The sequence below is a fragment of the Phaenicophaeus curvirostris genome, chromosome 19 (genome assembly GCF_032191515.1).
Source record: "Phaenicophaeus curvirostris isolate KB17595 chromosome 19, BPBGC_Pcur_1.0, whole genome shotgun sequence".
Classification (NCBI taxonomy): Eukaryota; Metazoa; Chordata; class Aves; order Cuculiformes; family Cuculidae; genus Phaenicophaeus; species Phaenicophaeus curvirostris.
Genome location: NC_091410.1, coordinates 6,247,998 through 6,259,891, shown reverse-complemented (window position 1 = coordinate 6,259,891; position 11,894 = coordinate 6,247,998). Strand labels below are relative to the sequence as shown.

At 49.0% G+C, this 11,894-nt stretch overlaps 2 protein-coding genes across 7 annotated transcripts; one reads left to right on the top strand and one right to left on the bottom strand.

Annotated features, from left to right (window-relative positions):
• Nucleotides 1-4,487: 4,487 nt before the first annotated feature.
• Nucleotides 4,488-9,097, top strand: SRSF2 (serine and arginine rich splicing factor 2). 6 transcript variants are annotated; one of them, XR_011338808.1, is made up of 4 exons: nt 4,488-5,212; nt 6,649-6,959; nt 7,312-7,415; nt 8,048-9,097. XR_011338808.1 is itself a non-coding variant. In XM_069872879.1 (3 exons), the coding sequence occupies exons 1-2, from the start codon at nt 4,851-4,853 to the stop codon at nt 6,950-6,952; spliced, it is 666 nt and encodes a 221-aa protein (XP_069728980.1). In that variant the 5' UTR covers nt 4,488-4,850; the 3' UTR covers nt 6,953-6,959; nt 7,312-9,097. The 6 variants fall into 6 exon arrangements, 2 of the variants coding, with proteins under 2 accessions (XP_069728980.1, XP_069728981.1); XR_011338809.1 differs by having other exon boundaries at nt 6,649-7,415; nt 8,048-8,157; nt 8,663-9,097; XR_011338810.1 differs by lacking the exon at nt 7,312-7,415 and having other exon boundaries at nt 4,489-5,212; nt 8,048-8,157; nt 8,663-9,097.
• An 802-nt stretch (nt 9,098-9,899) lies between these two features.
• METTL23 (methyltransferase 23, arginine) lies at nt 9,900-11,637 on the bottom strand. The gene is made up of 5 exons (XM_069872878.1): nt 11,494-11,637; nt 11,281-11,385; nt 10,957-11,194; nt 10,544-10,628; nt 9,900-10,243 (listed from the first exon to the last, which is right to left on the bottom strand). Exons 1-5 carry the CDS (start codon nt 11,566-11,568, stop codon nt 10,075-10,077), a joined length of 672 nt encoding a protein of 223 aa, XP_069728979.1. The 5' UTR covers nt 11,569-11,637; the 3' UTR covers nt 9,900-10,074.
• Between the last annotated feature and the right edge of the window lie 257 nt (nt 11,638-11,894).

Below are 11,894 nucleotides of genomic sequence, written 5' to 3'. Positions count from 1 at the left end.
AGGATCACAGATCCTGTATCAACTGAATGGATGCTGTTTATTCTTACTGATAAAAGTAAAGCTCTTTTTGTCCTTTTTGATGTTATGCATTTACAGTAACAGTTTTTTAAGATCCTCTGGGCACTGTGTCCTGCTCACACATCCTTCTCCTTGTGCCAGCATTCACGTAGCTGCGTGGCAACTGGGCTGGTGTGCTGGACCAGTTCTTGCAGCAGCACGATGTATTGGTTTGAAGTGACTATGAAACGAGTGAACACACGACACAGGAAACTCTGTCATTTTGGGGAAATCATTGCAAAAATGATCTTCAAATTTCTCCTTAGAGACAGGGTTTCAGCAGATGAATGAGAAAACTTTCAATCCAAATTCTCTGGGGAAAAAGCCTGAGGCAACACAAAGGTTAAAACCAATAATAGTTTATTTGATTTCTTAAGTCTCTTGTAGAAAGAAACAAAGTGTTCCTGCTAGATTTGTGTAGGTATCATTGCTTACTTTTACAGACCAAACAATACTAAACATAATTACAACAAGAAGGATTTAAATGCTAATCCCAAGCCCCCATCCAACCTGGCCTTGAACACCTCCAGGGATGGGGAAGCCACAACTTCTCTGGGCAACTTCTTCCAGTGTCTCACCACTCACACAAAGAAATTCTTCCTTATGTCTAGTCTAAATCTGCTCCCTTCCAGTTTATACCCACTGCCCCTCATCCTATCACCACAAGCCTTTATGAACAGTCCCTCCCCAGCTTTCATGTAGCCCCTTCAGGTACTGGAAGGTCACTATAAGATCTCGGAGCCTTCTCTTCTTCCAGGCTGAACAACCCCAACTCTCTCAGCCTGTCCTCACATGGAAAGTGCTCCAGCCCTCTGATCATCCTTGTAGCCTCCTCTGGACCCGTTCCAACAGCTGCATCTCCTTATGTTGAGGATTCCAGAACTGGACAAAATACTCCGTGCATGTTCTATTACTTTCCAAGGTCTAATTTCAATGTTACGAAATTTTGCAACAGTAAAAACTCTTGCTGCTTTCTAGCTGGCTCCAGCTCTGCTTGGCCTTGCCTTTAAGATAGGAAGAAAACTCTAGGGGTGATTACAGAAGACATATCTGTTCAGCACGGATCATACTGAACGTAAGATGTCATCATCCACAAAGAATGAAGTGTCTAGAAAAAGTGTTTGAAAGAAAACTTACTCTCAGAGGGACATTCTGTCTAACTTTCAAAGAACACGATTACTTTGATGAAACCTTATTTTAGCTTAAATAAAAATATTCCACTTTTTGTAATAGTAATTACTTCTAGTGTCACTACTATTTGACTCAGACTATTTCTGATATTCAGTTTGCCCCATGGCATCGATTCAAGGTTAGCTTTGCTAAAAAGACTGTACATGGAATCAAGTGTCTCTCTCTTTTTTTTTTTTTAATGACAAATTGAGGGTAATGTCTCCCTTTTGTAAAATAACAAATTGAGGAAAGTTTCTCATTTTTGCAGTTTTACAATTTCATGATTTTATGCTTTCTTTCATGTTGAAGCATTTGCACACTGCTGCAGCCGGAGCAGGGCAGGAACAGGATGGGAGCGGAATGAGAGCGTGACAGGAGCAGGGTAGGAACAGGACCAGAGTAGAATGGGAACAGGACAGGAGCAGAATGGGAAGAGAATGGGAACAGCACAGGAGTGGGATGGGAACAGAATGGGAGCTGGACAGGAGTAGGATGGAAGCAGAATGGGAGCAGGACTGGAGCAGAACAGGAACACCAGGGGAGCAGGATGGCGGCAGAAGAGAAGCAAAATGGGAGTAGAATGGGGACAGGATGGGATCAGAATGGGAGCAGGATGGGATCAGAATGGGAGCAGGATGGGATCAGAATGGAAGCAGGATGGGAGCAGAATGGGAACAGGACAGGATCAGAATGGGAGCAGGATGGGAGCAAGATGGAATCAGAATTGAAGCAGGATGGGATTGGAATGGGAGCAGGATGGGATCAGAACGAGAACAGAATGGAAGCAGGATGGGATTGGAATGGGAGCAGGATGGAAGCAGGATGGGATCGGAATGGGAGCAGGATGGGAGCAGAACGGGAACAGGACAGGATCAGAATGGGAACAAGGTGGAATCAGAATGGGAACAGAATGGAAACAGGATGGGATCGGAATGGGAGCAGGATGGGAGCAGAATGGGAGCAGGATGGGATCAGAATGAGAACAGAATGGGAGCAGGATGGGATTGGAATGGGAGCAGGATGGAAGCAGGATGGGATCGGAATGGGAGCAGGATGGTAGCAGAAGGGAAGCAGAATGGGAGCAGGACTGGACCAGGATGGGATCAGAATGGGATCAGGAAGGAGCAGGGCTGGATCTCCAGCGCATCAGAACCCCCATGGGATCCGTTCTCCCCTTCTCTCCCCTTGGAGGACATTTCTCCCCCCCTCTTCCTCTTGGTCCTGTGTTTTTGACTGTTTACGGCACACATTGTTCAAAATTTCCCCGCCTCCCTCAAGTCCTTCCGGGCCACGGCCCAAACGCCCGGTGTGAACAGCGAGCTGGGGGTTCATAAACCGGTTTGAGACCGAAAATGCCAGCAAATAAACTCTCCAAGATTCGTTTTGGAGTTTTAGAAAGTGAGCATCCTTTCTCAGAGCCGGGCAGCACGAGGGAGCGATCCCCGTCTGCCCTGTGCAGCCAGGCAGGAGCTGGACATGATGGATAAAGTCTACCCCTCAAAACAAGCACATTCTGTTTCTCCCCAAGGACTTGTTTTAATGTCATTATGAACTTCACAACAATCCAAGCTCTTGCTAATTCGGAGCTGTCTCCAGCCCTCTCTGACCTTGCATTTGAGATGAGGAAAGGCTGCAAACAGAGATGATAACAGAATGAATGGATACGTTTTGCTGCAGCTGGTTTGTATGTTTAATTATCTTGTAATATGAATCTGTCTGGTATCAAGAGATAATATGCAGATAATGAATGGTTGGACTCGATGATCCGATGGGTCTTTTCCAACCTGGTTATTCTATGAGTCTATGAGTCTATAATCTCCAGACATGGAGGAATAACCTGAGAGGATAGAAGCTCTCTTAGAGTCGCAAGAATGTATTGATGTGCTTAATTGTCTTGTAAGATGTAGTTGTTCTTAGGTCAAGAGATATCCTGAAGGGAGTCTCCAGACATGGTTGGATAACCTCGAAAATAAACATTCTTCGAGGACTTAAACGGTTCTTTGTCTAAAACTAGTACATACACCCACGGCTTTTGTAAGACGGGAGGCCTTTTTTAGAAGGGTATCCAGTGCTGAATTGTAAAATAAAAATATTATTGCCTTTGCTTCGAAGACTTTGTCCTTTTCGATATTTTACCAGTGAATAAGTGTTTCTCACAGTAACTACTTTTTGTATCAATAGGGAAGACTACAGAGGTGATTATAGAAAACATCTGTTCAGCCCAGATCTTTAAGGCCTCTTCCAATTCAAACTATTCTACTTTATCTTACCGAACACAAGACATTGTCATCCTCAAAGAATGACCAATGTCTGGAAAAAACATTGAAAAAAACCCCAAACATGGTATCAGGGTGAAGTTCTGTTTAGTTATTTGGATGAAATTAAGTCTACTTTAGATTAAAATAAAATGTTCCATGTCTTGTAGTCTAATTATCAATAGAGAAAGAATGCAAGCAGGGGTGATTATGGAAGAAGAAACATCTGCTCAGCACAGATCACACTGAACATAAGACATTATCCTCAAAGAATGAACAGTCACTGAAAAAAACACCCAAACACGGTATCAGAGCAAAGTTTTATTTAGTTATTTGGATTAAATTAACTCTACTTTAGATTAAATCGATATATTACATGATTTGTAGTCTAACTACTCTGTATCAACAGGGAAAGATTATAAAAACACATGCCATCAGCGGGCCGCTCTGTCTGACTTTCAAAAAAATACAGTCACTTGGATGAAAACTCCACTAGAGCTTAGATCAAAATATTCCGCTTTCCATTAGAAGCTTTGAGGGGAAATGATGGGGAAGAGAAGGGCGGGGCCAGCGAGGACTGAAAAAGAAACGCGGCCAACAAGGGGTTAAAGGGGCGGGGTCAGCGGGGGAGGAAAAAGGAGGCGGGGCCAGTGAGGGAGTAAAAAATGGCGGGGGGCCAATGAGGGGGCGAGGGGCGGGGCCAGCGAGGGAGTGAAAGGGGAGTGGCCAGCGGAGGTTTAAAAAGGCGCGGGCCAATGGGAGATTAAAATAGGGCGGGGCCAGAAGGGGGGCGGGGCCTGAGCGCCGTGAGGGGGGGGCCGCGCGTTCCCCCCGCCCCTCAGGCCCCGCAGCCAATGAGAGATAAAGAGGGGGGCGGGGCCAGAGCGCGCTCTCCAGGCCTGGCGGCCAATGAGGGGTAAGGAGGGGGCGGGGCCAAAGCGCGCGCGCGAGAGAGAGAGACGCGGGTGGGGGGGGAGAGGGGGGAAGCGTGCAGCGCGCGCCGCGCCGCCATTTCCCTTCCGGGTCGCCCGCCGCCATTTTGTGGCGCTAAGTCGGCGCGCGCGGGCGGCGCCCCCCTCATTCCCTGGCAGCCGCCGTTGCCCGCGCCTCGCTCGCTCCGCTCCGGCCCCACCCTCGCCTCAGAGGTGGGTGCCCGCTCCTCCGCCGAGGATTCCTCCCCTGCGCCGCTCTCCCCTATGCCCTGTAGCTCCCCGCCTTTCTGGACTGCGCTGGGCCGCCGCTCGGGCGCGGTGTGAGGCGTTCGCCGCCCCTCAGGGCCGCGCCGCCTGACTCTTTTCCCCCCTCCCTTCTCCCCGCGGGTTTCTTTCTCCTCATCCGCCGCCGCCCCTCGCGGGGCTGTTGTCCGCCATGAGCTACGGGCGCCCTCCGCCAGATGTGGAGGGCATGACGTCCCTCAAGGTGGATAACCTGACCTACCGCACCTCCCCGGACACGCTCCGGAGGGTTTTCGAGAAGTACGGACGGGTGGGAGACGTCTACATCCCCCGCGACCGTTACACCAAGGAGAGTCGAGGTTTCGCTTTCGTCCGCTTCCACGACAAACGCGACGCCGAGGACGCGATGGACGCGATGGACGGGGCCGTGCTGGACGGGCGTGAGCTGCGGGTGCAGATGGCCCGCTACGGCCGCCCCCCCGACTCGCACCACAGCCGCCGCGGGCCGCCCCCTCGCCGCTACGGGAGCAGCGGCTACGGGCGCCGCAGCCGCAGGTGAGCGGGGACACGGAGGGGTTGGGGGGGGCTGGAGATCGTCCTCATCCCTGCTATAGGGCGTGCTTTGAAATCCATGTTGCCACGTGCTTGGAAAGCAGGGAGAACAAGCGTAAACGAGGTTCGCAAAATGATTATGGTGAGGTTTTCTTGGTTCAGGAGATGTGGGGTTTTCTTGCTAAGTCCTCAGCTACAGAACAGAGCTGGAAAAAGCTCTTTTTCTTTTAAAAGTTTTGTCTTCATCTCCTTTTAAACCGGAAAAGCTTCACTTAAAAGTTTCATCTTAACCTCCGTTAAAACGGAGGAGCTCTATTTAAAAACTTCGTATTAATCTCCGTTAAAAACGGAAAAGCTTAACCTTCGCTAGAAACGAAAAAGCTCTATTTAAAAGTTTCGTCTTAATCTTCGTTAAAACCGGAAAAGCTTTATTTAAAAGTTGCACCTTAATCCCCGTTAAAAACGAAAAAGCTTTACTTAAAAGTTTAGTCTTAACCTCCGTTAAAAACGGAAAAGGTTAACCTTCGCTAAAAACGGAAAAGCTTTATTTAAAAGTTTCCTCTTAGCCGCCGTTAAAACGGAAAAGTTCTCTTTAAAAGTTTCATCTAACCTCCGTTAAAAACAAACACGCGAGAAGAGTAAAACAAACAAAAAAAAGCGTTAAAATAACGATTACTTAGAGCTACTTATTAGCTGAATTAAAGCTCGTGATGATCTTCAAGGTCCTGTCCAACCCAAACCGTTCTGTGATTCTGTGATCCGGTTCCAGCCTCCCTGCCACGGGCAGGGACACCTCGCAGTGGATCAGGCTGCTCAAAGCCCCATCCAGCCTGGTCTTGAACCCCGCCAGGGATGGGGCAGCCACCACTGCTCTGGGCAACCCGGGCCAGGGCCTCGCCACCCTTATCGTGAAAAAATTACTCCAAATGTATAGTCTAAATCATCCCCCTTCCAATGTAAAGCCTATCCCTGGACACTCGCCCTGTCCTCCCTGAACAAGAGCTCCTCCCCAGCTTTCCTGGAGCCCCTTCTAGTACTGGAAGCTGCTCTAAGGTCTCCCCGGAGCCTTCTTCAGGCTTAACAACCCCAACTCTCAGCGTGTTCTCCTAATTCCAGCCCTTGTATCCCATTCATGGCCTCCTCTGGACCCGTTCCAACGGTTGCATCTCCTTCTTCTTTTGGGGATTGCAGAACTGCACATAGTGCTCCAGGTGGAGTTCTCCCTTTCCCGAGGGAGGCCCGGCAGTTCGGGCTTCGCGGTGCGGCAGGTTTAGCCCCCGGCCACTCGCTCGAACAATGGCGCCCTCCGAGCGCTCCTTTCCCTGCCCACGTGCGCCGCGTTCCACCCTCCCTGTCCCGAAGCGGCTGTTGGGTTCTGTTAAGGCGGCTCGTGTTCAACTTCTAACCCTTGTCTTTTTTCCCCTGCTGGTACGTTTTAGCCCTAGAAGACGCCGTCGCAGCCGATCTAGAAGCAGGAGCCGCTCTAGATCCCGCAGTCGGTCCCGCTACAGTCGTTCCAAATCCCGGTCTCGCACACGCTCCCGGTCTCGCTCCACCTCCAAGTCCCGGTCTGCCAGGAGATCCAAGTCAAAGTCCTCGTCTGTGTCCAGATCCCGGTCCAGGTCAAGGTCCCGCTCCAGATCTAGAAGCCCTCCCCCTGCCTCAAAGAGGGAATCCAACTCTAGATCCAGGTCTAAGAGCCCTCCCAAGTCTCCGGAAGAAGAAGGAGCGGTATCCTCCTAGGAACATGGTAATGTACCTCGGGTTGGGCGCGTGTTGCATGATATTTTATGATAGCACTTAGGTGGGGTGTTGGGTAGTTTTTGGAGTATTAATAGCCTGGACCAAGTGAATCCTAACGGGGCATACTGTTAGCTTTGTGTTTGTTTGTTGGTTTTTTTTCTTGAGTAGTGCTTTTTTTGTTATTGGTTTAGGGAAATTAATGCAGAAGGGATTTCTACGGAGAGTTTTTTTACAGAGAAAATGTTTTATTGACAGATTAATGGCTTGGTTTTAATAAAATATTGTATGAGACGCAACCTATGATGAAAATGACTATTTCTTACTGTATTTATCCAACATCTGCATTTTCCCCTTTAAAGCTGCGGTCTCCTGTTTGCTAAAAGAATATTGGCCAGTATTGCAGATTTTAGCTGATTTGGCTGATCCTCCAGGGACCAGTTTCTGTGGGCGTGTATTGGAGCAGGTTTGTCTTTAAACGTTAAAGATGCACTATCCTTTGATAATGGAAGATCGGTTCAGTGGCCGTTGTACTGACTGGAGGTAATCGCTGTTGTAGAAAAGTAACAAATGCCTTGCAATGAGAAAACCACAGAAACTAGTTTTTCCTCAAGTGGACACCTTGAAGAGGCACCTAAGGATACACCGGGCGGGGAAAGGATAGTGTGTCTTTAACCCTTCAAACTGTTCGGTCCTGTTTTTAAAAGGAAAGGGCCTACGCTAGCTCTGGAGTTAGATAACGGTAGTGAAATTAGTTACACTTTCTGTTTGAATGCTGATTAGTTTAGTTAAGTTATTGAGAAGTACGTAGTTCTGTAATTTTTACATAATGTTTAATAATTTATTGTCGGACAGGCTGAATTGAAGTTAACCATGGCTCAGTCCACAGCCTGATGCTTATTGCTCTTTGTAACTAAATACTTTGGCAGAAGAAGTAAAGCGACATGTGGGGGGAGGTGGAACACTATGGAAATTCCTAAAACTTAATTAAATTAGGCAAGCCAGTTGAAGCACAACTAGAGTTATACCTGAACTCATCCACACGATGGAAAGAGGCAAGGTAGAAACCTGTCTGAACTTTTCTTTCTTCAAACCTAGATGCATCAGATAAATGAGAATCCACATAAAGGACGCCTTTGGGGGGAAAGATCGCTTGAGTCTGCAGCCCATTGGAGAGACCTGTGGCAGAGCAACCAGCTGTTGAAAAGGTTATTTTGTAACATTTTGTCTAACTTTTTACTTGTTTAAGTTGAGCCTCAAGTGGCAGATTTTACATTTTATGTGCCATTTTGTTGCTGTTATTCAAATTTCTTGTAATTTAGTGAAGTGAACGACTACAGATTTCATTATTGGCTTGGATATTTGAGGTAAAACTTCATTTTTGTTTATATAGTGTTGACTTCTATTTGAAATTAAAACAGATGGTATCCTGCTGCCTCCAGTTTCATACTGAGGAAACGTGCAGCTATTATATGCCGAGTAGTTAAATCTGTCAAAAAGTATTCTCAATTTTGTCTTCATTCCTTAATAAAATCCTGCAAAAGTTCAATTTGAAACTTAAATGTAAATGCTTTTTTTTTTTCACTTTGAATTTAAATAGTATCTTCAAATTCAAATTGGTAGAAATCTTTTCAGGTTACAGTTTGATATTTGAAAGGATTGCTTTATCAGACTCAATTCTAATCTCTTCTCTTATGTATTTTTGTGCACTAGGCGCAGTTGTGTAGCAGTTGAGTAATGCTGGTTAGCTGTTAAGGTGGCGTGTTGCAGTGCAGAGTGCTTGGCTGTTTCCTGTTTTCTCCTGATTGCTCCTGTGTAACGATGCCTTGTCGTGCAGAAACAAATGGCTGTCCCGTTAATTAAAATGCCTGACAACTGCACTTCCAGTCACCCGGGCCTTGCGTAAAAATAATGGAGCATACAGTGAGCACATCTAGCTGATGATATACACACCTTATTTTTTCCAGAATGGTAAAACTTACCAACCTGCATATATGAACTTAAATATGAAAAAATGTAACGTTAAGAAAAGAAATGGTTCATTCCTTTGTAAGTACTGATTGGTGTATCTTTTGCTTAAGACATTCTGTACTATATCCACTGTCTCTGTAGTTAATATTAAACGTTTTCTGTGTTAACTTTTCTCAACTTAATGTCCGAGTCATCTTATTTTTAGCTTGAAAAGATTTCTGCAATTATACTGTCAATGTTTAACTTCTATGTAGTAACTGCATTCTACTGCTTATAAATTTTACCCACTGGGGTTGCTTTTAAATTACTATGGGCAAATTTAACTAGTATTGTGACTAACCCAGATGTTGTATGGCAAGTGTTGCCCACCAGCCTATGAATGTGGATTTGGACAGGTCCGTTGGGCATCGTTAGGGGAGATACATGGCTAATTGCATTTGCTGTGTGCTTGCCCTGACTCAGCAGGCTGGTTGTTGCTTGATGGTAGCTAATTTGACTGTGATAACTTTTATTTCTTGATTTGGATACCAAATGAGTTGTAATTTCAGCCATCTGTCAAGGGTTACTGTAATGCCTTGTCAACTTCATGCATGTATGTTAAACGGGAATGGAAACATCTGAATACTTGCAGTCTGGTTTGGTTGAGGATTAAAAGTACTTTTCTACCAACTTGAGGAGTGTTTGTGTTTCGGGACTGTGTGGCTAGTAGCAGTTAACACAAGGGGTGGCTTCTCTGTATGAGTCTCTGGGAAACAGCTTCAGTTCCAGAACTTCCCATTTCCTTCAGGAAATAGATCTTACGGGGATGCTTTTTATCTTGAAAGACTGTAGTTAATTTTTTTATAGCTGAGTTTAAGCTGAATCTCATAGCTTCTCAGGTTGTTATGCTATATTGTATGGTGACTTACGTAATGGAATTGAGTCTTTGGACTATCCTGTGGCCTCTGGGTACAAGCATAAATTTTTCAAAAGCCATAGCTAAACAAATTAAACAGCTTTATTTTTACAATGCACGTTTTAAGAATTGCTGCAAAGGTGATCAGCTTCCCCAAAAATACAGGAGGTTTGCTGTAAACAGGACTGCTTTCTGCAGTTCCGTGCTACAGCGAACAGTTCAGTGTCATCTTGTACTGGAACCAACAAGTGGAATAAAGTTAAGTCCCATCTGGTGTGGTTAGTGAGATGATCATCATTTCAATTGTGTGTCTTCCTGGTAGAGAAGAGCCAGCCAGGTGCTCTTTGTCTGCGCCGAACGAATGTAAGGGAACGCGGGTGGCCTTCAGTTTCCATTTGCAGAGCAAAGCTTCGATAGACCAGTCTGCACTGAGGGGAGGAAATAGCAGGGGTGAACGCCTCACCAGAGCACGTGCCTTCAGCAGGGGATGGTCACCTGGCTTGCAACAGCTCACACAGTGGGTTTGGAGCTGATTTGTGGTGAAAAAGCTCTTGTGGTTCTTGGGTTACATTCTGGTTTGTCTGCTCATGTCTGCTACCTCTAGGATTTACTTGGCTAAGAACTCTGGAGCTGCCCTGGAATTGGTGCAGGGCACCTCTGAGAAGTGAACACGCTCTAAAAGATGAGACAAGAACTAAGGTTTGAATCTTAGATACACCAGAGGTTACCTTCGGACTTGGTAAGTGGTCCAGAATTGGGCGTGTGGATTCTTCTCCAGCAAGAAGTAAACCGTGGTTAAAATATCTTCAAAATCTGTGTGGTTTGGGGAGAGAAGCAGTCAGGGTTAGTCTCTGGGTTCTAGAAGTAGTTTATTTTGCCCGGTTATGGAACAATAAGTGGAAGCTGCTGCACCACTAACTGTGGCTGTAGGGGAGGCCCAAGAGTGTGGCCTGACAGTTAATGACCCTTCTCTGTTCCCCACCTGCAGCTGTTGGAGGCCTTAATGCCAGAGGTGCCCCAAGAGTAACAGCTCTGGTGCCCCGGGGCCCCTGTAAACGCCGTCCCCGATCCCTCCCAGCGTTCCCAGTGCTCCTTGGACGAGGCATCCCCCCATCTAAGCTGCCCCAGGATGTCAACGTACCTTCCGGGTCAAAGAACACATCGGAGCCCAGGATGATGTCGAGGGGCGGCAGGGTGAGCAGCGCTGGGGCCAGCCGCCCCCAGGTGAGCCCGAGCACCGGGACGTGGGGCAGCCCGTTGAGCCGGCAGCTGCGCCGGCAGTGCCGCAGGCAGCGGGGCAGCTCCTCGCCGTCCGACAGGATCACCTCCGCGCCGCACCGGGCCGCCAGCACGCCGGGAAGGCCGGCACCGGCCCCCACCTGCAACAGCAACGCGCTGAGCCCGCGGCGGCCTCAGCGGGACGGGGGACGGACACCGCGGGGTGGGGGGGGGGCTCCGGCTGTACCTCCAGCACTCGCTTCCCGGGCAGGTCCTCCCGGTGCGCCCACAGGAACTGCGCCAGCACCACGGCGCAGGGCCACACGTACAGCCCGTACTGCGCGTCCGCCACCTGCAACGCACCGGGAGAGGCGCTGGGGGCGCGGGGCCGGTGCCCCCTCTCCCCGGTGCCCCGGGGGTGTGCAGCGCCAGCACCGCCCCCTCTCCCCCTCCCCGGTACCTCGGGGATGCGCAGCGCCAGCACCGCCGGCCCCTCCCCGAACCGGAACCGCCGCGGGCCGTCCCGCCCCGCCATGGCCCGAGGGCGCGCGCGGACCGAGCGGTGCGTGTCGCGGCGGTGACGTCACGCGGGGCGCCGCCGCCGCCTGTCGCGGTCACTCCGGGCTGCCCGCGCCGGGGCTGGACGGGACCTTCTCCCCGCGGGCCGGGGCGCCGCTACCGGCAGAAGGGGCGAGGCGGCCCGACGTTCCCGAGAGGGGCCTTCCAGCGAAGGGCGACCGGCGCCCGCACCGCCTCCTGCCGCCCGCGTCGCTTCCCTCCCCAACATGGCGGCCCGGCCACGCCGCTTACCCTCCTCAGCCAATCAGCGCTCGAGGGCGGGCGAGGCGTGGCGGAAGCGGG